Source organism: Palaemon carinicauda, chromosome 17 (genome assembly GCF_036898095.1).
Source record: "Palaemon carinicauda isolate YSFRI2023 chromosome 17, ASM3689809v2, whole genome shotgun sequence".
In the NCBI taxonomy this organism is placed as follows: Eukaryota; Metazoa; Arthropoda; class Malacostraca; order Decapoda; family Palaemonidae; genus Palaemon; species Palaemon carinicauda.
Window position 1 is genome coordinate 66,709,359 of NC_090741.1, and position 26,834 is coordinate 66,736,192.

Sequence of the window (26,834 nt, forward strand, 5' to 3'; positions counted from 1 at the left end):
ATGACTTTCCTTCATAATGTTGGCTAATGCCTAACAATTTAAAAGCTGAAATTCCTTATACAGTGAACCCTCGCTACTTCGCGGTTCGACCATCGCGGATTCACCACTTCGCGGATTTTTTCCATAACCCATATATATACAGTAATATATATATATATGTATGCATGTATTTATGTATATATGTAGGTATGTATATGTGTATACATATAAATATATATATATATACACACACACACACACACACATATATATATATATATATATATATATATATATATATATATACAGTATATATATATATATATATATATATCTATATATCTATATATCTAAAGTAGGAAGATGTGATGTAGTTCTAAGGGAAAAGTATGGGAAATATGTCTGGGTAATAAGCAAAGCTCTACCTCCAGTTTGTTTCTACATTATGATCAGAGATAAATGTAAACAAAACATTGGTTGCCATTTTTTATCGTGCTTTTTAGCATGTTTAGGAAATGCATGATATAAAATCACCTTTAATATTTGTGCCTGTTTTAGTTTAGGGTACTGTAGTACATGCATTAAGTGTTCTGTACATTAAAGGGTAGTTTGTTAACAGTACTACGTACAAGGGAAGGTGTTAAAAGTATGAATATGCATGTTGAATAAATAGGTAAATATGGTGTCACTACTTCGCGGATTTTCACCTATCGCGGCCGCGACTGGAACCTATCTACCGCGATAAACGAGGGTTCACTGTACTGTAATTGAAAAAAAAAACTTCTAAAAAGCTTATCTAAGAAACTATTGAAAAAAATAACATCTAAAAATCATTGATGATATAATTATCACAATTCTTCATGGGAGTCTTAAAATATAGTATGCAAAACACTTGCTAATTTTTACACAACTAAGATATTCCATGTCTGGATTAATACAACTAACAGATCTTGGTATTCAATAGGCCTAAAGAAAGCGAGCAACAATCGTACTGGAAAGCTATTACAATCCTGTACCATTTCTACATCTCTCTCTTTGAAACAGCAACACTCTTAATATAATAATGTTTCTGCCTTCTCTATTTCAATACTAAGTTCCATCTTTCTTCACCTAATGAGTTTCACTTCCATGATCCAACTCAATAATAACCAGGAGATGAATCTCCTTTCTCATATATTCGTAAAAATTGACAATGGTAGAGAATTGTATTCTTCCTTTGCTTATCTAATTTTCTATTGACCTTCTCATCTAGTTTCGCTTTTATTTCGTAATAGTATCTTTGATCGTCTGAACTTCAAAACGTGCAGGGAGACACGTTTTAACGAATGTACACCTTTCATCATTAGAACACCAAGTAATGAAACTTTAAAAAGTGCATACATTAAGTGTTGGATGAACTTTCAAAAGTCAACAGCATATAGCTTCATGGTTTATAAAAACTTCTATGATTAATAAATGAAAATTTGCATAATCAGTCTCTACTTAAAAGATGAAACTGCAAATGCTGATCCCACTGTCAATAGCAGAACATTTATCTGAATAGAGGAGCAGAAGAGACAGTTTACCTATATGCCGACAGATATATCAAGCTACTGAAACTAGAATAAATTTCCTAAAACCCTTCCATAAATGTGATATGGTAATGGAAGGTTAGGAGTCAGGAGGTAATTAATCAAAAGCTTTCAGCTGATATCAGGCTTAGTACAGCCACCAAAAAAGATACTTAAAAGTTGGGTTTCTGGTCATCTAAGTTCTTGGAAATTTCTCATAAAAATAGTTTTTTTAAACATAGCACCCAACCCTAAATATAAACAAGTACACAGTAATGTAACTGTATGATAATAACCATTTCAATTCAATAATTATAACATTGTAACCATTTACAAAATAATTCAATTCTAATGTAGATATATAACTAGACTTACATACCAATAAATGTACAGTATACAATTTTAGGAATTTAGATATAAAAGAAACTAGTATTTACCTAATTCTAAATAGACTGAGATTCTTGAAAATATCATTAATCCTTCAACCACTTCTGGAGGAGACCAAATATCTTCTCTCTTGCTTGAACTAATTGTGGAGGATCCATAGTAGAGGCTGGATACATGTTGGCACAATGAGCTGTACCTAAAATGCATTAGAAATAAAAATATATAACACAAATCAAATGAGTTACCCAATTAAAACATACAAGATCACATGAGAGATGGAATGGGGAGAGATGATAGTACCGAATAAAAACTATAGATATACGATAGAATTCAACAAATTATTTCCTCATTATGCCAATAAGTCTGAATTGAGCAATTTTTATTATTCACCATAGCTTCACATAAACACATTTCTCTATTTTCTATACTATAATAGAATGCTACAGTATATAACAGTCAAGTTTTTCATATTCTAATTTACCCTAAACAATTGTGATTTCACCCATCCTGATGAATCTGTAAGTAATTTAATTATTGTATTCACACCTTATTGAGAAAAAAAAATTGCAATTGAGAGAGAGAGAGAGAGAGAGAGAGGAGAGAGAGAGAGAGAGAGAGAGAGAGAGAGAGAGAGAGAGAGAGGAGAGAGAGAGAGAGAGAGAGAGAGAGAGAGAGAGAGAACCATCTTAATGACAACTACATGCAGCATTAAACAGGATACTCAAAAAGCAGCACCCACAATTTTACTATGTCACCTTGTTAAAGCAGTAAGCATCATCCTCACCTATAAGATGTACTTTTGAGCATTTACAACCTTCATTCACGTAGCCTTCTTTTGTAATGGTTAACTCTGAACAGTTTGTCATACTTTATCCCATATAGCCAGCAGAAACAACAGTGCACTTCATATTTCTTATAAAGAGCGATGCACTTTATATTTCTTACTGGTAAAGAGGATTCAATAACAACTCCTACCAGTGCACATATCTCTGACTAACCGAAGAATATTGTTCAATTTTGTGTTACATCTTCTCTGGGACACAATGTATCTGTATTTTAGTTTGCTACCCATCAGGACCAAGTACTGGTGGCAGCAGTGGAAGCATTGGGTTGGAGAGTGATGTACAATACCAGCCCCCTCGTGTACGTTGGGCAAAGCCAGACATATTCTCGTAAGACTTTAAAAGATTGGTTTTCATAGGTGGTGTCTTCTTTTAGGAGCACCTGGTGTCAGGTACAAAGGCTCTGCAGCTCAGGAGAATCCTTCTATCTGGAGAAGCACTATCTGCTTCAGTTCCTAAAGGGAAAACATAAGGTGACACTGAGCAGCATGTAGGCATGTTGTGTGAAGGTCTATTTGGTGGTGAACACCTGTATCGTGCACCACTCAGAGCTGGGTATTAACTTGGTTTGTATCGCTCAGACCTGGGTACAAGCTTGGTAAGTATCGCTCCTCCTGATATGTACCTAACTTACATACACAGAGAGAGATCATCTGTTACGCACAGCTACGTTGACTGGGCATCTTAGATGATGTATTCTTCTTTGGGTGAAGTGCTAGCATTTGGAAGAAGGCCTTACCCTGGTGCAAAAGCAGTACATACCGATGTATAGTACTGTATGTTCCCGCAGTGATAAATTTCTTCAAACACTGCTTCCCTCTCTCTCCAGGAAGAGAGATGTCCAGGAAGGGGAAAAAGGCCTGACACCTAAATTCTAAAGCGTGTTCGTTCTTGTAAGAAACAAGAGCACAGGAAGCTGGTGGTGAAGGAGCAAACGCTCAACTGGGCAAAGTAGATACTGTACGCTACTAGTGGAGGAGAAGTTCAATCACACAGTAACTGGCCACATTAAGACAACTCAAGCACTGACACCATAAGAAATCTGGAACATATTGAGTATACAGTGATACCTCTTGATACGAAAAATTCATATGAAACGAGATACAGTACGAGATTCGCTGAGCCGCTGAGAATAATTTTAAATTTGGGCGCTGCTAAATTGTAAACTCGCCACCAACTTCCTGCTCTTCCATTGGTTATCTCCGTAACTTGATGTTACTTGTACAGTAGTTACCGCCGTAATATCCTGCTCTCCTATTTTATATCAATAAGTATATTTTCAAGTTAAAAAACATAATGAAAAGTACAGTACTGTGCATGTAGTACACGTATTATGTGTATGTACAGTACGTACATATGCACAAAGTATATTAGCAATATATTTTTCTTTCATTACAGTAAATAAATAACAGATCGTAACATATTTTCCCTTTTAATGTCATGATTATTTATCTATAATAAATTGTATATCAATAAGCGCACTTTAGAATAAAAAACACAACGAACAGAACTGTATTGTATGTACAAACACACAATGCTACAACACATATCAAAACATTAGCAATATATTTTTCTCTCATTTTGGTAAATAAATAAAAAAATTTCCTTTTAATATGATTAATTATTCACAATTCATTTTAAACCATTAAGTACATTTTTTAATAAAAAAAATCGCATTGAACAGAACTATATTGTACGTATGAACTCACGATGCTACTACGCATTAGCGATATATTTTTCTTCCATTTTGGTGAATAAATAACAGATCGTAACACATTTTTCTCTTTTAATGTCAAAATTATTTATTTAAAATTAATTTTATATCAATACTGTAAGTACATTTTACAATAAAAAAAACACAATGAACAGAACTGTATCGTACAGTATGTAAGAACGCACAATGCTACTTTGCATATCAAACACATTAGCGATATATTTTTCTTTCATTTCAGTAAATAAATAACATACCGTAACATTTTTTCTTTTGAATATTATGATTATTTATTTACAATCAATTTCATATCAATAAGTACATTTTTTAATTAAAAAACACAATGAACGATACTATATTGTGTGTACAGTATGCACATACGCATAACGCTACTATGCATATTAAAACATTAGCGATATATTTTTCTTTCATTTCGGTAAATAAATAAGTTAAAAAATCTATTTACTGACCAATTAAAATTTATTCATTCTACAAAGTTATCTCGCATACATCAATGAATCTTGTTTATAGCTTAAAAATACGAGTGTAAAAAATATATAGGTTATTTATCTACTTATCACCAATGAATATTAATTGTATCACTGAATAAAATAGTTGTGGTTAAAAATATGCGCGAGTGGAAGGGGCAAGGGGCAAGCCTCACCCCACCAAAAACTACCGATATCTCTTTAAATTTCAATAGGAGACTTCCAGCTACACTGAAACCATACTCCTATAAAAGGCTGAGAGTTTGTATAAGTGTAGAAACAAAAACAAAGTAAAAAATAACTCGCCAGCTTTTCGTTGTTAAAATCAACAGGAACTCAATCAAAAAAAAATTAGTACAAAAGTAATGTTGATAATTCATAGAAAACAAGCAGATTTATTTACACATACAATAGGTTACCTAAAACTAGTAAATAATGACTGGTGCAATAAAAGTATCAGTTTTGCAATTGTCATCTTTTTATATTTTTCTATCGAATTTTTCTTAATAAATTAAGATTTGATACCTGATTTTTTTGAAACACTTCCAAAACATTTTCTTCTGTGCAAATAACTGTAAAAACGTTTTCCATATGAGTTAGGGGCTGGGGGATAAGGGCTGTCGGCTTACAGTGATGAATAAGTTAACTATTTCATGCATTTTCAAGGAAAGATTAAAGTTCTCACTATTCATAAAATTTGTTTCATGTACAATGACCAAGATGTCTTGATAGGAAACTTTTTTTACCACACATGTCATATGGTGTAGGCTAATTACAATACTGAATACTTGACCTAACTGTATTGATCTCATCAACAAATTGGACTGGTGATCAAGCTCTTCGAATGGTACTCATTAAGATAGCACACTACTGTATTTCCACCACCAGCCACAGACATAATCAAGATAGTATATCAGTGAACAATGGGGGTAACAAAGTAAAATGAAGGTCAGGGTCACACCTATACAGTATTGAGATGAGCAAAAGAGGGAATGAAAACTTGTACAATGGCACGAACAACCCTTGGAAAGACTCGCCTGCTAGTTATGCTTACTCGCTAGACAGGAATACTTGCTAAGAAAATTAGACAAAATTTGCCTACACTTGTAGCTCATTCAGTACATGGTAGCCGCTAGTTTCCAGGTCTTTTATGTTAATTATGAAGATGAGGACAGTTTCTACCATATCGCTGGACTTGAAATTATTGGTTAAAAAAACACTTACTGGCAGGCCTCTACTGTACATTATACATAAAAGTGAAACTTTACAATACAGTGCTGCAATAGCATTCAAAATCTATACTGTAGAATTAAAATCCAAGTGTTTATCATCCTAATATCTATCAGATTCTATTCATTAAACAAAAAAAGGAGGCTTTACTATACAAAAATAGTATATAATGCAAATTATATAATACAGGAAATCAAAATACAGTGCATAATAAAACAGCCATGTCTCACCTAATCTTTAAAAATAAAGAAAGGAATAATACTCTTACCGTCAATAAATATAGCTGTGGCTTCTTCACTAATGTTAGAAGTGACCCCAAGAGCATGCCAAGGATCAATGGATCCATTTGGAAATACGACACGGGTGACTTTCAAATCACGACCACCATAAATCGTGTTAGTCCGTTTGACACCTGCATTTAGTACTTCAGGGGAAATACTGTAAAAAAAAAAAAATAATAATAATAATAATAATAATAACTACTCCACATTTACATTCTGAAACTAGAATATGAATATCAATAGCTGATAGACATGAACGATTCTGTTTACAACCACAAACTAAACAGCAATTAAGTCAGAAGTCGCCAAAACTGTTTAAAGTCTTATTTCAATAACCTTTTATAAAATCCATTTATATATAAAAGATAGATAGCAAAGAAAGAACAAATGTTCTATTTCTTATTGTTTCATTGTACAACAAATTTAAAAAAAGGGAGGTTTTGGTTATAGAATACATTATGGGCACAATGCAAACAGTATTGTACTATAGATCCTTTGAAGAAACCTTTTAAGGCCCTATTGAGTCTATCTGCTTCTTAATTTTCATGGATTCCCAACCGATTTATCTCAATCTGACTGTAAACTTCTTAAACTTGCTCAAAATCCCAACTCTCATATCAGAACAAATCCTTTAGGCTGTCTAAAGTCAGCTCCCAACTTACAAGAGCATACTTTACATGTATTAAAAAATGTGCGAGAGATATTAACATTTCTCTGGGGAATTATAACTTAAATTTTGAATTTTCTGCTTTCTGAGCATACCAATAATGTAGAGCATATAAATAACATTACAGCTACAGTATGCTTAATAATATTATGACCTTGATTACAATATTATGCTGTAATATAGAAACAACTTGAAATGTATGTTAAAACATAACCAGCTTCTTCCCAAAGTTGTATTGTACTAAAGTTGTAAGAACTGTAGAGTAATAAAACCAAGCATAATCAGAAAAAAATTACTGTACATGGCTGAGGGGCATGAAAGCATGAAGTAGAAGATAATGAATGGAGAAGTATTGATTTAAAAGCTAAAGACAGAGACACCTGGCAAAAATCTAACGGAGGCCCTTCGTGTCAATAGGCAAGGAGATAATGATGACAAAGAGATAGAATTTATATTTACTTTATTATCTAAAACATTATTCTTCTACATATCTAATCCTATGTTTACACACCCTTTTTCAGGTCCATAAACATTACCAATCCATATTTCTTATGTAAAAAAAAATGCTAATTTGTAAATACAGTAGTCATGTAAGTAACAGAAACATTAACACTTCAAATCAAAGGGGATGTACAGTACTTTCATTCTCTTCAGCCTGATTTAATATATTTTATGTCCAATGCTTTCTTGTAATTTTCTCTCTTAAATCATTCGTACATATAATTTTTCAGAAAATACTGTATTTAAAAATCACAAATTTAAAAGTATTTGTATTTTTCCTAAATATACAAACCTAGAATCCTTTAATAGGATTGTTTTAAGCTTGGCTGGAATTTGGGAGTCAAATTTTATACCAATATGTCAGTAGTTACTGGCAGGTAGAGGGGAAGCTCCAACCTCTCCAGTATATCGAGTAGCCACTTTGACCTTCACCTAGGGTTTGCAGGATGGTTGAGGGAGGAATTGAAACTCAAAGGACTCTTTTGCATTGTTAGGAAAAAATACTAATTATTCTTTAAATTGTGATTTGTTGCAACAGGAATGCAAAACCTCATCTTTTAATAGGAGACGTATACTTAAGAGGGGATTTTTTACAATGCATGAAACTTGAGGCTATTCAGCAACTGGACCTACAGTTTAACGTAGGTTCAGAACCACATCGAAAGTGTATTTCTATCGCCATAAATACATAACTCTCACCCACAACAGTCTTAGCAATGAATGGGAACCCAGGCCTACCCAGATGGTATACTGATACATTATCAAATCAATCATTAAGGGGGCCTTCGGAGAGGATTAGCCCCTATAACCATACAGTCTGGTTTAAAATCCTGGGATATACACTTGAGCTAGAATTTTTATTCCAACCACCTCCCCAACACTTGAGAATAGATTCTCACAGGTTGGGGTTGGGGTTGGGCTTGGTCTCTGTCCCTTGACAGATGGTCGAAGACATGATGCTATGATGTAGTGTAATCTATCCTACATTCTATCCATCCTCCTCCTCGAAAGGAGGATAGGGGAAATACTTCTATTAATGACTAGTATGGAACAGTTGCTTGGTATGGAAGCTCGCCCACCCCAACATCCAATCCAGCAAATAAAAGGAGCAACCGCTGAACCCCAAGAGAGAGGAATGGAAAGAAGAAAAGGGCAAGAAACTCCACCTATCCTATACTAACATCACAACCATTATCTCAATCGAGATGTTCCTTGTCCTGGAAGGGGCTAGGTAAGCAACACAACCTGATGAGCAGCTACCACATGCCCCAATGAAAATGTATCTAAAAACTTGTGGGTATACTTCCATGGATAGATGCGCTCAATGGCAAATAAGTGAGGTGGCAACCCCATAGGAGTGAGTGATCATGAGCATATGAGGTGGAACTCCTTTAGGAGCACGCAATCAGTTGAGGTGGTACTCAAGTTGGAGCAACTACTTAAGCGAGCAACTGCGAGCAGATGAGGTGACGCTCCCTAAGGAGAGCATGATAGCAAACAGATAAGATAGTGCTCCAATAGCAGTCGCGATTGCGAAGATAAGAGGTGGTTCTCCCACAAGAGAGTGATACAGTGAACCCCTCGCTACTTCGCGGTTCGACCATCGCGGATTCACCACTTCGCGGATTTTTTTTCATAACCCATGTCTATACATATATTGCGGATTTTCCGGAAATATCGAAAATACCGCGATGTGACCGATGGTGCGAGATTGGAGAAAGTAAGGAAAATTGAATCATGATTGATTTTCAATATAAATGAAACTTTGAGGAGCAACAAAGATATCATTTGTTAGAGAGATAGAGAGAGGTAAGGAATGGGAGGTAGTGAAAAGTAGCCCACACAGAGAGAGAGAGAGAGAGAGAGAGAGAGAGAGAGAGAGAGAGAGAGGAGTAGAGAGAGGAGAGAGAGAGAGAGAGAGAGGAGAGAGAGAGAGAGAGGTAGAGAGAGAGGAGAGAGGTAGAGAGAGAGGAGAGAGGAGAGAGTAGAGAGAGAGAGAGAGAGAGAGGAGAGAGAGAGAGGAGAGAGAGGAGAGAGAGAGATAGAGGGGGGTTCTAAATGTAAATAAACAAAAAAAATTGATAGGTTATAACACATGGGTGCTTATGTAATATCAACTGTATACTGTAGACGGTTTGAATAAGTTAAGAAATGGTATAAATGATACTTTGTTAGTGTATTCGTACACACTCAAGAGCGGCAGCTAGATGACAGCTGATCTAATCACAGCCAAAAGTAAAAAAAAAAAAAAAGTCAACCAATACTCGATTTTTAAAACACACCCGAAATTTAAAAACAAAAGTACACGCTTTCTTAATGTGCAATTAACTTATTTAAAGAGTGGCAATTTTCTAGAATAAAATGATACAGTATTTCCCAAAAAATAGTGGTTTGCTGATGAAATCGGGATGCCCCTATTTTTTGGCAATGATTGAAATGGATGTAGACTCGGCCTAATTATTTCATTTCGTATTAATTGACACTAAGAAAACTAATTTTAGTTTCTTCATTCTAAATGTAAGTATTGTATAACACGAAGAGAGAGAGAGAGAGAGAGAGAGAGAGAGAGAGAGAGAGAGAGAGAGAGAGAGAGAGAGAGAGAGAGAGAGAATGAATCAGCTGTTGTAATCAAATGGAGTGTTTTTTGTTTCGTGAGAATTTCATCGCCACGACTTTAACAACAACATACTGTACTGAACTTTACAGTATTTATACAGACTACTGTAATATGATAAAGTAAAATATTTGTAATCTATTTTATATGAAATGGGGCTATTTTTGTTTTTGTTTAAAATTTACATTTACATATGTAAAACAACTCTCTCTCTCTCTCTCTCTCTCTCCTCCTCCTCTCTCTCTCTCTCTCTCTCCTCTCTCTCTCTCTCTCTCTCTCTCTCTCGTAGATTGTTTTTCCTGCTTTGCTACGTATGTATGATTTTATATAGATACGGTAAATAATATTTGTAATAACATATTTTATAAAAGCTTTTACTGTATATCATTATTTATCACTTTCATCATGCGGGTTAAATTCCTTAGTTTGTTTACTGAGCGTTACTTTATGACGCCATCGTTTCAGGCGGCGTCATAAAGAAAAAAATTTCATTTGGAAGTCCTAAGAAAAATTAAGTAAAACATTAGTAATAACCAAATCAACATACTGTACTGAATAATCAATATAATTGATGCAAAAACTAACCTATAAACAGATGTGTAAATGCGTTTGTTTCTTCATTAGGATCAGAGATAAACGTAAACAAAACATTGGTTGCCATTTTTTATCGTGCTTTTTTGGCGTGTTTAGGAAACGCATGATATAAAGTCACCTTTAATAATTGTGCCTGTTTTAGTTTAGGGTACTGTATTACATGCATTAAGTGTTCTGTACATTAAAGGGTAGTTTGTTTAACAGTACTACGTACAAAGGGAAGGTTTTAAAAGTCTGAATATACATGTTAAATAAATAGGTAAATATGGTGTTACTACTTCGCGGATTTTCACCTATCGCGGCCCGCGTCTGGAACCTATCTACCGCGATAAACGAGGGTTCACTGTATCACAAATAAGTGAACGGCTTTCTCGTAGGAGCAGAAGATTGCGGAAAGATAGAATCGCGCTCCCTCAAGAGCATGCAAACACACGGTAGCACGCTAATACATAGTAGTACAATAATGGGAGCACACAAAGTAGTGTGTCATCTTGTCATCTCTTTCTTTGACCTTGGTGAAGGATTGGGCAACACGGTCTCTCCCACAGGGAGTGAAATGGTAGGAGTCTCATAGATGTAACTATTATCAATCAGTCTTAAAGGACTAATCATTTAAAAAATGGAAAAGAAGAGTGGGGCACTTTTTTCTTCCAATCAGCTATGTGCTGTAAGTCCATTGAATACGTAAACCCGCCGTCAGCCTTAAGAGAGAAAGGTGTGGCAAAGATGAAGAAATAACTTGAAGTCCTTCTATCGACAGCATGCAACGATATTTCTTTTTTCAGTTACGTTGACATCGTCATCACTAGTCCACCTTAGCAAAGAATTAAACAGTAACAGGTATGCTGTTAAATATGAACAAAAAGAGTATTCAGCAGGTTACACAGAAAATATCAAGTCAGCTACTGTTATTAGGAAAACTGTAAAACCTTCCATTTTCATTAAATGCCCTCATTGTTAACCATAATTTAAAAGGAAAAAAATAAAAAAATCAATACCGCTAGTTGATGGCGCTCGGAGCACGTCTGTACTGTACTCTATAGTGGCCAAACACAAAGGGGCTACTCAGTGTACTGGCAGGACAGTGGGGGGAGCTTTCCCGCCACACACCAGCAACTACCAATACCTAGTCATGAATTTTGACAGCAAAGTTCTGGCCAAGCTGAAAACATACTCCCATTAAAGGATGAGAGTTTGTATTCATAAAGGAATAACTATTTGACTTGAAGTATATTCAACTTCTTATGCATGCCATATGGCAGTTAAACAACTGAATGGTTTAACCTCAAATCAAATTTGATATACAAAAGATGGTAATTAATGGAACTAATCCCTAACTCTGAATCAGCCAGGCAATAACTTTAAATAACCATAAAGGAAAAATTCCAAATAAAACATAATACATGGATATTAAAACTCCAAAACTTTAGAAACCAAACTATGCTCTTGAAGGTCTCCTACAATAAAACTAATACCATACCTTGGGCCAAAGATATCTTGGCACTGCTGTAAGTAAAACTGAAGAGGAAATTCATCTCCGAATGGTTGTTCCTGAGAGTCTGATCCCTGATAAAATCCAAATTCAGTACATGTTTGGTATATCCAAGCCCGTCCTGAATAAAAGAAAAATTAAAAAAGCAATTAAACAATGAAATTACAATATAAATTTTATAAAAGAGTAACTGATTTCCAAAATTAGACTTCAAAGCATTTGTACAGACGAATTTATGTAATAAGATATTTGAAAATAACTAGTACAATACATTATATATACAATATATATATATATATACATATACAGTGAGCCCTCGTTTATCGAGGTAGATAGGTTCCAGACCCGACCGCGATAGGTGAAAATCCGCGAAGTATTGACACCATATTTACGTATTTATTTAACATGTATATTCAGACTTTTAAAATCTTCCCTTGTACGTAGTTCTGTTAACAAACTAACCTTTAATGTACAGAACACTTAATGCATGTACTACAGTACCCTAAACTAAAACAGGCACATATATTAAAGGCGATTTTATATCATGCGTTTCATAAACACGCCAAAAAGCACGATAAAAAAATGGCAACCAATGTTTTGTTTACGTTTCTCTGATCATAATGAAGAAATAAACGCATTAAGTGTACTGTACACATCTGTGTATAGATTAGTTTTTGCATCGATTATATTGATTATTCAGTATAGTATGTTGATTTTGTTATTACCAATGTTTTACTTAATTTTTCTTAGGACTTCCAAATGAAATGTTTTTCTTTATGACGCCGCCTGAAACGACGGCGTCATAAAAGTACGCTCAGTAAACAAACGAAGGCATTTAACGCGCATGATGAAAGTGATAAATAATGATATTACAGTAAAAGCTTTTAGAAAATATGTTATTACAAATATTATTTACCGTATCTATATAAAATCATACATACGTAGCAAAGCAGGAAAACAATTTACGAGAGAGAGAGAGAGAGAGAGAGAGAGAGAGAGAGAGAGAGAGAGAGAGAGAGAGAGAGAGAGAGAGAGAGAGAGAGAGAGAGATAGTTGTTTTACGTACGTAAATGTAAATTTTAAACAAAAAAAATAGCCCCATTTCATATAAAATAGGTTATTACAAATATTTTACTTTATCATATTACAGTAGTCTGTATAATACTGTAAAGTTCAGTACAGTATGTTGTTGTTAGTCGTGGCGATGAAATTCTCACGAAACAAAAACACGGCATTCGATTACAACAGCTGATTCATTCTCTCTCTCTCTCTCTCTCTCTCTCTCTCTCTCTCTCTCTCTCTCTCTCTCTCTCTCTCTCTCTCTCTCTCTCTCTCTTCGTGTTATACAATACTTACATATAGATGAAGAAACTAAAATTAGTTTTCTTAGTGTCAATTAAATACGAAACGAAAAAGTTATGCCGAGTCTACATCCATTTCAATCGTAGCTAAAAATACGGCATCCGATTTCATCAGCAAACCACTATTTTTTGGGAAACATCATTTTATTCTAGAAAATTGCTACTCTTTAAATAGTTAATTGCACATTAAGAAAGCGTGTACTTTTGTTTTTAAGTTTCGGGTGTGTTTTAAAAATCGAGTATTGTTGACTTCTTTTTGTATTACTTTTGGCTGTGATCAGATCAGCTGACGTCTAGCTGCCGCTCTTGAGAGCGTACGAATACACTAACAAAGTATCGTTTATACCATTTCTTAACTTATTCAAACCGTCTATACAGTTGATATTACATAAGCACCAATGTGTTACAACCTATCAAATTTTTTTGTTTATTACATTTAAAACAACACACACACACACACACACACACACTCTCTCTCTCTCTCTCTCTCTGTGGGCTACTTTTCACTACCTCCCATTCCTTACCTCTCTCTATCTCTCTAACAAATGATATATTTGTTGCTCCTCAAAGTTTCATTTATATTGAAAATCAATCATGATTCAATTTTCCTTACTTTCTCCAATCTCGCACCATCGGTCACATCGCGGTATTTTCGAAATTTCTGGAAAATCCGCGATATATGTATATACATGCGTTATGAAAAAAATCCGCGAAGTGGTGAATCCGCGATGGTCGAACCGGGAAGTAGCGAGGGATCACTGTATATATATATATATATATATATATATATATATATATATATATATATATATATATATATATATATATATATATATATATACATATGCATATTATATATATATATATATATATATAAATATACATATATATACATATCATAAATTATATATAAACACACACACATATATATCTATATATATATATATATATATATATATATATATATATATCTATCTATCTATCTATCTATCTATCTATCTATCTATCTATCTATATATATATATATATATATATATATATATATATATCAACAAAATGATGAAATGGAAACAAGTAAAGAAGAAATTAACCATAATTTCATTGAATTTCTTTTGGAATCAGCACAGGAGATAGGTGGAAAAGTTTCAAGACAAAATCAAGGAAGACTATCAGAAATGACAAAAAACTAATAAAGAAAGTTGGAAATGAGGGTAAAATCTAAAACATGAATTAGAATTAGCAGAACTATCCAAAATAATAAACAAACTAAAAACTCAAGATATTCATAAACTCAGACCAAAATTGAGAGAATACTAAAGAAAGGCAGAGGCATAAAGTTAATGAAAAGAAGACTTGGAACAGGGTGCCAACAGATGTTTGCTTTAGAGGCTGAAAATGAAAACATCAACAATAGAAGTGGTGATAAAAATTAAAAGGGATTTCTATACAATACTATACAAGAGTTATATAAGAAATAACTTTCCCAATGGAAATAAATGAAACACCTGAGCTAATAACAAAAGTAACAGTCGGCGAAGTACCAGTACATCTGTATCATCCGGTGGCTGTAAACAAAAGTGGGAGCTCACCATCTAGCAGTAACTATTGTACCACTACCTTGTTATATTCTAACAGCAGAGTTCAAGCGTCTTTGAAGGATGAAAGTTTATATTCATGTAGGAACACATAGTAGTGAATTAAAAGTGCTTTTCAAGATTATTATCCTTTTCTTCACATTCCTTCTTTAGCTCAGAAAGTAGTTATTCAGAGGATAGGTTTCCATGTCCACTTGGAGCATTAAAGCTCAGAAAGTGAATAGTTATTCAGAGGATAGGTTTTAAGTCCACTTTGAACATTAAAGGTTTATATAAACAGAACAGATTGCATTAGCAAGAACATCCATAATTTGTATTTCTATAGTATTTGTTATGTATATTCACACTTCCTTTTAAAGCACTTTAAATACTGATAACATTACCTCCTACTGCTGTATTGTTTTCCCAGCTTGTAGCCTGGAACTCTTTGATCATGTTATCATATGTGTAGTCTAAGCAGCTCTCTCCTTCAAGATTAAGAAACATATCATTGATTTCCCCATACCTGTAGATAAACGACAGAGCTTGAATGAATAGCATAAAAATAACTTGTAACTTTTTATATACAATAGATGCTTATATCAAAGTCACTTAGTACATATCTAAGCTTTAAACTGTCAATACTGTACACAAATATAACAGCTATAAAAAGTATATGAATACAGTATTAAAATTATTAAATTCAAATTAGAATACTGTAAATGAAGTCTTCAGGTAATGAAAATCAGTTACAGTATTCCTTTCAGTCAATACTGAAAGACTATAAAAAACATTTTATTTGGGAAAAATGCATCAAATATATTCTGTCCAAACACACACTCCTTCATATTTTTCATATATGAAAATGTAATAAAAGGCAATTCATATGCTAAGTAAAAATACTAAACTAAACTTAATCTTTAGCAAGTTCTGAACAACAAATGACTAAACTATATAGCACCTTGCAATTGCTGGCCCTTTCTTCTCATCCATCATGATGTCGCAAAGAGTTTCAATCGTAATATTGACTCCTTTGACACCTTCGAACCCTCTGTTGTCCTTGTTGTACTGAACAACATCTTCGATATATCCAGCAAGAGTTGCGAATAAATTTGATACATCTAACTTCTTGGTCCCATCAAGAGGAACACACAACCTTTGTACATTCAAAGAAACAAGATTATCATAAATTTTTGTAAATCTCTTCAGCAGTATCAATAAAGAATCATCTCAGACTTATTAACAATCTACCTCCAATTTTCATTGATACAAAAATTCAAAAAGTACATTAACCTTTGTAAACTCTATAAAAGTTTCCATTCTCTTACTTGAAACGTTTTGTTATGTTTTGCCAGCCCACTCTGTGATGCATAAGCATTTGCAGCTGTCTTGTTGCTTCTTTAATGGCAGTATTGCAAGCCTCACTGACTGTTGCAACAGCATTACGCACAACTTCCAGGTATTCTGTCAAAAAAAAAAAAAAAAAAAAAAATTCATTAGTATAACTTATTTGGTTGATTTTTTAGAATCCATGTGTAATATTTTATTATAATGAGAAGACTTGCATGTACTGTATATTTTTCCTAATGTATGTGGATTCAATAACCAATAAATACACTACAAAATAAGCAATTTGCCAAAATACGCTTCTATTATCTCATTAATTCCATTATTAACACAAAATAAATTTTCCTAAAAAATCCTCATGGATTTCAAGAACTTCATATTCACAGCTCAAGAAAAAATACTTTTCATGGTTTCCTGAGGATTATACAGAGGCAAAATGACAGGAAATAAGGGCATTTCAAACTAAAAGCCTGACGAAGAATAAAAAAAAGGACAAAATATAACTTGTGGCTAACAGAAGAATACAGTATATGCATCATTAAAACCATACAGAAAGAAATTTCACAAGAAAAAGTCAAGAAATCCAGATTGATGCCACTTAACATTATTTTTGCAAATTCCTGATACGAGTACAGAAACTTAACTTATGACAATCAAAGCTAACCTACATACTCATGATATGCCGTAAAGAACTCGCATATAATTATCATTATAAAGATTATTATTACACTCTAGGTTACAACCATAACTAGAAATGTAGACTGTCACAAGCTCATTAGTTCCACAAAAGAAAGCAGCTCAGTGCAGAAAAGAAGCAAAGTATAGAAGAAAAAAAAAGAGGAAAATGAATTATGTACATCAGTTCTAGAAATTTTTGAAAAATTCAAAATGATATATCTTACCTCTAAAATCAATCTGGGCAACTATGGGAGCACTTGAAGCAACAGATCCATGAACCAAGTGAGGGTATTTCAGCCGATACCAGGCAGCTAAGGACCCAGGATATGACCCACCAAAAGCAATCCACTTGTTATCTTTCAAGCCAAGTTTCTCCTTCATGGCAACAGTGAAAGTGGCCAGGTCAGCTAAGGCCTGTTCACTGCTGAGGTACACCAGGTTTTCAACAGAAACATCCCTGTAAAACCAAACATCTAGATTTGCTGTTCAAACACTCTTGATAGGAAAATCAAGTTGACATGGTGTTAGTCAACATAGCTGGAGAAGGTGCAAGTTGTATCTATACCATGATAGAAGAGCTTGAGGGAGCTATAGTAATAATAGTAGCAACATATTGTGTAAGCTGAATATGTTATTTGTAACCTTTCATACTTTTCATAATTGGAAATCAATTTTATCATCATTTTCTCAACTTTTTAAAATCTAAAAAACTTTATTTTACAGTAAAAATGGTTGAATATCATGTTAAATGGAGAGTTACTTGTGGAAGTAGATCAGTTTAAGTACTTGGGGTCTATTGTTGCGGCAAATGATGGAATAGAAGCAGATGTACGTCAGAGAGTGAATGAAGGATGCAGTGTTGGGAGCAATGTAGGGAGCGGTAAAGAATAGAGGATTAGGCATGATGTAAAGAGAGTTCTGTATGAGAAAGTCATTGTACCAACTGTGATGTATGGATCGGAGTTATGGGGAATGAAAGTGACGGAGAGACAGAACATGAATGTGTTTGAAATGAAGTGTCTAAGGAATATGGCAGGTGTATCTCAAGTAGATAGGGTTAGGAACGAAGTAGTGAGGGTGAGAACAGGTATAAGAAGAAATGATTTAGCAGCTAGAGTGGATATGAATGTGTTGAGGTGGTTTGGCCATGTTGAGAGAATGGAAAATGGCTGTCTGCTAAAGAAGGTGATGAATGCAAGAGTTGATGGGAGAAGTACAAGAGGAAGGCCAAGGTTTGGGTGGATGGATGGAGTGAAGAAAGCTCTGGATGATAGGAGGATAGATGTGAGAGAGGCAAGAGAGCGTGTTAGAAATAGGAATGAATGGAGACCGATTGTGACGCAGTTCCGGTAGGCCCTGCTGCTTCCTCTGGTCACCTTGGATGACCGCAGAGGTAGCAGCTGTAGGGGATTAAGCTTATGAAGCTTCATTTGTGGTGGATAACAAGAGAGGGTGGGCTGTGGCACCCTAGCAGTACCAGCCGAACTCGGTTGAGTCCCTCGTCAGGCTAGGAGGCGCATAGAGAGGAAAGGTCCACTTTTTATCATTTGTTTGATGTCAGCTAACCCCCAAAATTGGGGGAAGTGCTTTGGTATATAGATAGATAGACAAATGGTTCAAAGCCAATAAATTAAGTCCAAACCATTATTAGAAAAGAGTAAATTATGACTCCATGTTTTACAAAATTGCACGAGTTTCTTGAATTACTGTACATTATAAGAATCTCAGAACAGATCTAATGGTACTTAAACAGTATAACCATCATAAAACATTAGAACAACTAAAGTCCCCCTAAATCTCAAACATGAAGCAATTTCACAGATTCTAAATCATTTCACAAAACAAAATTTTTTACTAATATTCTGGGAGCACAATAGTTATAGTGCTGAGTCCACTATTCCATTGATAAGGACATAACTGAAAAAAACTATTCCTACTTCTTAAGTTTGTAACTCTTTCAATGCTGATATCTAAATATCTATCTAAATCATCCAAAAGAAAGGCTAGTTATTCTGACAACTGTAATAATACCTTAGTGGTTATATTGGAGTGATCAACCTTACCCTCCTTGTGAGCCAGGAATATGGGTTTTAGTGGAAACCCATAAGTCTACTTCCTGAATAATCACTGGCCATTGCCTGGTTCTCTTGATTCTAACTTAGTTGAGGGGAGTTCTTTCGTTCATTGTATTGTAGCCAACAATTCCTGTTGGCACGGGCCTTTCCCTTGTTTGGCCCGTAGGGAGCGAGGGGAGGCTTGGGCATTGTTCAAATATGCATAAATAATAGGATATTGTGCAAAAATGTAATAATCTTTCCCTTACCTTTGCTGCTCGTGAGCAATTTTGACCATTACCTTTTAATAGTAGTTCACAGTATCCAGGAGACTTTGGGTAAAATCTTTTAGTATCCCCTTGAAAGCATTACAAATAGAGCAACCAAAAGGCTTAGTGATTTTCCAAAAATCTAAACAAAACTTACTCAGTTGGGTGACTTTTTCCATAGTAACGATGTTCTAAACTTATCAAGTAAGCATTGAGGCGTTCAGCGTATGGTATCCAGGCACCCTCTACCATCCATATTGGGTTAGCTGGGCCTTCTCCTCCAATCATCAAAAACACAGGTCCTCCTGATTTGTAGAATGATGAATTGGTGAAATATCTCTGCAATGAAAATGCAGTGACATCATAATCTCCAAAGTCCATAATATGATATTTCTAGATACTTGAGAATAAATTTTAAACTTATAAAATCTACCCCAACTGACACGATTTAAAAAAATAAAAAATAAAAATAAAATAAATAAAAAAAAATATGATAAAAAAATGTTATTTTCATTAGTAAAATAAATTTTTGAATATACTTACCCGATGATCATATAGCTGTCAGCTCTGCTGCCCGACAGAAAAAACCTACGGGCGGAATACGCCAGCGATCGCTATACAGGTGGGGGTGTACATCAACAGCGCCATCTGTCGAGTAGGTACTCAAGTACTCTATGTCAACACAGAACCAATTTTCTCCTCGGTCCACTGGGTCTCTATTGGGGAGGAAGGGTGGGTCCTTTAATTTATGATCACCGGGTAAGTATATTCAAAAATTTATTTTACTAATGAAAATAACATTTTTCAATATTAAACTTACCCGATGATCATATAGCTGATTCACACCCAGGGGGGTGGGTAGAGACCAGCATATATGTTAACCTTAAGAGCTAAGTATTCCGTATTTCATTTTAGCAGTTATTCAAAATAACAAACATAAAATTAATAAGTACCTGGTAAGGAAGTCGACTTGAACAATTACTCTGCCTTTTTAAGTACGTCTTCCTTACTGAGCCTCGCGATCCTCACAGGATGCTGAGCGACTCCTAGGAGCTGAAGTATGAAGGGCTGCAACCCATACTAAAGGACCTCATCACAACCTCTAATCTAGGCGCTTCTCAAGAAAGAATTTGACCACCCGCCAAATCAACCAGGATGCGAAAGGCTTCTTAGCCTTCCGGACAACCCAAAAAACAACAATAAAAAGCATTTCAAGAGAAAGATTAAAAAAAAGGTTATGGGATTATGGGAATGTAGTGGCTGAGCCCTCACCCACTACTGCACTCGCTGCTACGAATGGTCCCAGGGTGTAGCAGTTCTCGTAAAGAGACTGGACATCTTTAAGGTAAAATGATGCGAACACTGACTTGCTTCTCCAATAGGTTGCATCCATTACACTCTGCAGAGATCTGTTTTGTTTGAAGGCCACTGAAGTTGCGACAGCTCTAACTTCATGTGTCCTTACCTTCAGCAAAGCATGGTCCTCCTCATTCAGATGGGAATGAGCTTCTCGAATTAAAAGTCTGATATAATAAGAAACTGCATTCTTCGACATTGGTAAAGAAGGTTTCTTAATGGCACACCATGAAGCTTCTGATTGTCCACGTAATGGCTTAGTCCGTTTCAAATAGTACTTAAGAGCTCTTACTGGGCATAGTACTCTTTCTTGTTCATTTCCAACCAAACTAGCAAGGCTTGGAATTTCGAACGATTTGGGCCAAGGACGAGAAGGAAGTTCGTTTTTGGCTAAAAAACCAAGCTGTAAGGAACATGTAGCCGTTTCAGATGTAAATCCAATGTTCCTGCTGAAGGCGTGTATCTCACTGACTCTTTTAGCTGTTGCTAAGCAGACGAGGAAAAGAGTTTTCAAAGTGAGATCTTTAAAAGAGGCTGATTGAAGTGGCTCGAACCTTGCTGACATAAGGAATCTTAGTACCACGTCTAAGTTCCAACCTGGTGTGGCCAACTGACGCTCCTTCGCGGTCTCGAAAGACTTAAGGAGGTCCTGTAGATCTTTGTTGTTAGACAGATCTAAGCCTCTGTGACGGAAGACTGCTGCCAACATGCTTCTGTAACCCTTGATCGTGGGAGCTGAAAGGGATCTTTCCTTTCTTAGGTATAACAGGAAGTCAGCTATCTGAGTTACAGAGGTACTGGTTGAGGATACTGATTTGGACTTGCACCAACTTCGGAAGACTTCCCACTTCGACTGGTAGACTTTGAGAGTGGATGTCCTCCTAGCTCTAGCAATCGCTCTGGCTGCCTCCTTCGAAAAGCCTCTAGCTCTCGAGAGTCTTTCGATAGTCTGAAGGCAGTCAGACGAAGAGCGTGGAGGCTTGGGTGTACCTTCTTTACATGCGGCTGACGCAGAAGGTCCACTCTTAGAGGAAGTGTTCTGGGAACGTCTACTAGCCATTGCAGTACCTCGGTGAACCATTCTCTCGCGGGCCAGAGGGGAGCAACCAACGTCAACCGTGTCCCTTCGTGAGAGGCGAACTTCTGCAGTACTCTGTTGACAATCTTGAACGGGGGGAACGCATAAAGGTCTAGATGGGACCAATCCAGAAGAAAGGCATCTATGTGAACTGCTGCTGGGTCCGGAATCGGTGAACAATAATTTGGGAGCCTCTTGGTCATCGAGGTTGCGAACAGATCTATGGTGGGTTGGCCCCACAATGCCCATAGTTTGTTGCATACATTCTTGTGAAGGGTCCACTCTGTTGGGATGATTTGACCCTTCCGGCTGAGGCGGTCTGCCATGACATTCATGTCGCCTTGAATGAACCTCGTTACAAGGGATATGTTTCGATCTCTTGACCAGGTGAGGAGGTCCCTTGCGATCTCGTACAACTTCATCGAATGAGTCCCTCCTTGCTTGGAGATGTACGCCAGTGCTGTGGTGTTGTCGGAGTTCACCTCCACCACCTTGCCTAGAAGGAGGGACTTGAAGCTTCTCAAGGCCAGATGAACTGCCAGTAGCTCCTTGCAGTTGATGTGTAACTCGCTTTGAACCGCATTCCACGTGCCCGAGCATTCCCGACCGTCCAACGTCGCACCCCAGCCCGTGTCCGATGCGTCCGAGAAGAGAAGGTGGTCGGGGGTCTGAACAGCCAGTGGCAGACCCTCCCTGAGGAGAATGTTGTTCTTCCACCAAGTCAGTGACGACTTCATCTTCTCGGAAATAGGAACAGAGACCGCTTCTAGCGTCTTGTCCTTTCTCCAGTGAGCAGCTAAGTGAAATTGAAGGGGGCGAAGGTGGAGTCTCCCTAACGCGATGAACTGGTCCAGTGATGAAAGCGTCCCTATCAGACTCATCCACTGCCTGACTGAACACCGGTCCTTCTTCAGCATGGACTGGATGCATTCTTGGGCTTGACTGATTCTGGGGGCCGACGGAAAAGCCCGAAAAGCCTGACTCTGAATCTCCATTCCTAGGTAAACTATAGTTTGGGATGGGACGAGTTGGGACTTTTCTATATTGACCAGGAGACCCAATTCCTTGGTCAGATCTAGAGTCCACTGTAGATTCTCCAGACAGCGACGACTTGACGCAGCTCTTAAAAGCCAGTCGTCCAAATAGAGGGAGGCTCTGATGTTTGCTAAATGCAGGAATTTGGCAATATTCCTCATCAGTTTGGTAAAAACTAGAGGTGCCGTGCTTAGGCCAAAGCACAGGGCTTGGAACTGGTATACGACCTTCCCGAAAACGAACCTTAGAAAAGGTTGGGAATCTGGGTGGATGGGGACGTGAAAGTACGCGTCCTTTAGGTCTAACGAGACCATCCAGTCTTCCTTCCTGACCGATGCTAGAACCGACTTTGTCGTCTCCATGGTGAACGTCTGCTTTGTGACAAAGACATTCAGAGAACTGACGTCTAGCACCGGTCTCCACCCTCCTGTCTTCTTCGGCACTAAGAAGAGGCGGTTGTAGAAGCCCGGGGATTGATGGTCCCGGACTATGTTACCGCTCCCTTTTGTAGTAAGAGAGACACCTCTTGCTGTAAAGCTAGCCTCTTTTCCTCCTCTCTGTACCTGGGAGAGAGGTTGATGGGAGTAGTTGCTAGAGGGGGCTTGCGCAAGAATGGAATCTTGTACCCCTCCCTGAGTAACTTCACAGACTGTACATCTGCGCCCCTGTTCTCCCAGGCCTGCCAGTAGTTCTTGAGCCTGGCTCCCACTGCTGTCTGAAGAAGGTGGCAGTCAGACTCTGCCTCTAGAGGACTTGGAACCCTTCTTCTTGCTCCCACGTTGATTTCCGGCACGAGCACCTCCTCTGCTGGAGGCTCTGCCACAAAAGGGCGGAATGAACCTTGACGCTGGAGTGTCCATCCTAGGTCTAGGTACGGAGGGCAAAGGGGTGACCTTGCGTGCGGATGACGCCACCAGATCATGGGTGTCTTTCTGGATCAAGGAGGCAGCAATCTCCTTGATCAACTCTTCAGGGAAGAGACACTTCGAGAGTGAAGCAAACATCAGCTCCGACTTTTGACATGGGGTGACTCCGGCTGACAAGAAGGAGCAAAGGTGATCTCGCTTCTTGAGTACCCCAGACACGAAAGAAGCCGCAAGCTCACTAGACCCATCCCTAATGGCTTTGTCCATGCAGGACATGATGAGCATGGAAGTTTCCTTATCAGAAGGGGAGGTCTTCCTGCTCAATGCTCCCAAACACCAGTCCAGGAAGTTAAAGACCTCGAAAGCACGGAAAACTCCCTTCATAAGATGGTCCATGTCCGAAGGGGTCCAGCAAATCTTGGAGCGTCTCATAGCCAGCCTGCGGGGAGAGTCTACCAGACTTGAGAAGTCGCCCTGGGCAGAGGCAGGAACTCCCAAGCCGAGAACTTCTCCCGTGGCATACCAGACGCTAGATCTGGAAGCAAGCTTGACCGGGGGAAACATGAAGGATGTCTTCCCCATTTGCTTCTTGGACTGCAACCACTCTCCCAGAACTCTTAAAGCTCTCTTGGACGAGCGAGCGAGTACGAGCTTCGTAAAGGCAGGAGCTGCTGACTGCATGCCTAAAGCGAACTCAGAGGGAGGCGAGCGTGGTGCTGCAGACACAAACTGGTCTGGATATAAATCCTTAAAGAGCGCAAGCACTTTCCTAAAGTCTAAGGAGGGAGGCGTGGTCTTGGGTTCTTCGATGTCCGAGTGTTGGTCGTCAAGATGTGCAGCTTCTTCATCATCAGAGATACCATCGTCTGAATGTTGAGGAGGAAGAGGCAACGGAGTGGGCTGGACGGCTGAGTCCGGCAGCACGGGTGCATGCGTGGCTGCACTGGACCCAACATCATGCCACTGTTGGTCAGTCTGAGAACTGGCAACAACCAAAGCTGAGTGGGTGCGCAAAGAGTCTACTCCCGACTGTGGAAGGATAGCGGAGACCACCGTGGGTTGCGGAGGCTGACGCACCGCGTCAAAACACGGCAGCCTAACTCCACCCTCCTGTTGTTGTGGTAGCTCACGCACGGCAACGGAGTGCTCCGTGCGTCTGTGAGCGTCAGCATGCGTCTGGCAGGGTCGACTGCGCATGGGTGGAGGAGCTCTCACAGCCGGAGTGTGGGAGCAGGCAGCCTCAGCGTCTGCTGGGCGCACAACCGTGGCAGGTTGTAGGCTAACGGGTGCAGCGTCAACCTTCTCCGCAGCCGGAGTGTGGGAGCAGGCAGCCTCAGCGTGAGCTGGGCGCACAACCGTGGCAGGTTGTAGGCTAACGGGAGCAGTGTCAACCTTCTCCGCACGAAACTCCTGCATAACCGCAGCTAACTGAGTCTGCATAGACTGCAGTAAAGACCACTTAGGGTCTACAAAAGCGGCAACAGACGGAGCTACTGTCCGTTGTGACTGAGGGTCTAAAACAGCGGGTGCGGCAACAGACGGAGTTACTGCCTGTTGCGGTACCACTTTGCCTCTCTTGGGAGGTGTGCAGTCGTCGGAGGACTGCAGCGAGTCCGAACTGACCCAGTGGCTACACCTGGGCCGTTGGACTAGCTCGGAAGGGACCTTACGTTTAAGAGGCCGTGAGACCTTGGTCCATCGTTTCTGTCTAGAAACCTCTTCCGCAGACGAGGAAAAAATGGGCTCACTCGTCTTCTTGTGGGTGGGACGATCTCGGTAAGATACGTCCGAAACCACGGAGGGTACGTCTGTACGCTGATTAAAGCCTGTCGAACCCTTTGGTCGTACGACATTGCTTCTGCCCTGGGCTTGGGAGCTTGCAAGAGGTCCCGGACTGGGAGGACGACAGGCACGAACAGACGCACACTTCACTTCCCACTGCACTTTTACCTTTCAACTCTCTGACGTCAGCCATGAGTTGATTGCGGTCATTCGCCAATGACTCGACTCTCTCACCTAGAGCCTGAATGGCACGCATCATATCCGCCATTGAAGGTTGATGAGAGCTAGCAGGGGGGTCGGGTGCAACCACTACAGGGGAAGGAATAGGTTGAGGGGCATGGGGAGAAGAAAAATCAATTGAGCGAGACGAACTCCTCCTGATCCTACCCTTCTCTAGCCTACGTGCATATTTCAGGAATTCTTGAAACCCGAATTCCGAAAGCCCAGCGCATTCCTCACATCGATCTTCCAATTGACAGGCTTTACCCCTACAATTGGAACAAACGGTGTGCGGATCGATAGAGGCCTTCGGAAGACGCCTTGAACAGTCCCTAGCGCTACATTTCCTGTACTTGGGGACTTGAGAAGGGTCAGACATCTTGAATTAGTCAAAGGGGGGAATTCAAAATCTATCCAAGTCGTCAACAAATAATCCAAATCCAAAAAAGAATGCAAGGAAGTATTGAAGATAACTTCTGCACAGCGATAGCTAAAAACTAGAGATGAATACTTCACCAAATAACGTGAAAATCAATCCAGAAAACAAGAGCGTATTCAGTAGGTCTTGCCGGTGGCACGACAGAGAGAAAATTGGTTCTGTGTTGACATAGAGTACTTGAGTACCTACTCGACAGATGGCGCTGTTAATGTACACCCCCACCTGTATAGCGATCGCTGGCGTATTACGCCCGTAGGTTTTTTCTGTCGGGCAGCAGAGCTGACAGCTATATGATCATCGGGTAAGTTTAATATTGAAAAAAGGAGTATCAGCTCTGATAAACGGTTCCCCTATGTTTCTATCATAGAATGGATGAAAAGTTGATAAAACTGAGATATTTAAAAGTTTTGGGAGATATGAAGAGGAGAAAGTGGCATACT

The 26,834-nt window shown here is 38.1% G+C and overlaps 1 protein-coding gene across 5 annotated transcripts in view; it reads right to left on the reverse strand.

The window, feature by feature from the left end:
- Window positions 1-749: 749 nt before the first annotated feature.
- Window positions 750-26,834, reverse strand: part of LOC137656841 (putative serine protease K12H4.7) — a 56,772-nt gene continuing 30,687 nt past the window's right edge. For all 5 annotated transcript variants that reach the window (XM_068391175.1, XM_068391179.1, XM_068391176.1 and 2 more), the window contains 8 exons: window positions 19,777-19,958; window positions 17,521-17,753; window positions 16,600-16,735; window positions 16,233-16,427; window positions 15,676-15,797; window positions 12,325-12,457; window positions 6,456-6,625; window positions 750-2,112 (listed from right to left, as the gene is read on the reverse strand). In XM_068391175.1, coding sequence (XP_068247276.1) covers window positions 2,003-2,112; window positions 6,456-6,625; window positions 12,325-12,457; window positions 15,676-15,797; window positions 16,233-16,427; window positions 16,600-16,735; window positions 17,521-17,753; window positions 19,777-19,958 — 1,281 coding nt within the window. In that variant the 3' untranslated portion in view covers window positions 750-2,002. The remainder of the gene's footprint in view (window positions 2,113-6,455; window positions 6,626-12,324; window positions 12,458-15,675; window positions 15,798-16,232; window positions 16,428-16,599; window positions 16,736-17,520; window positions 17,754-19,776; window positions 19,959-26,834) is intronic.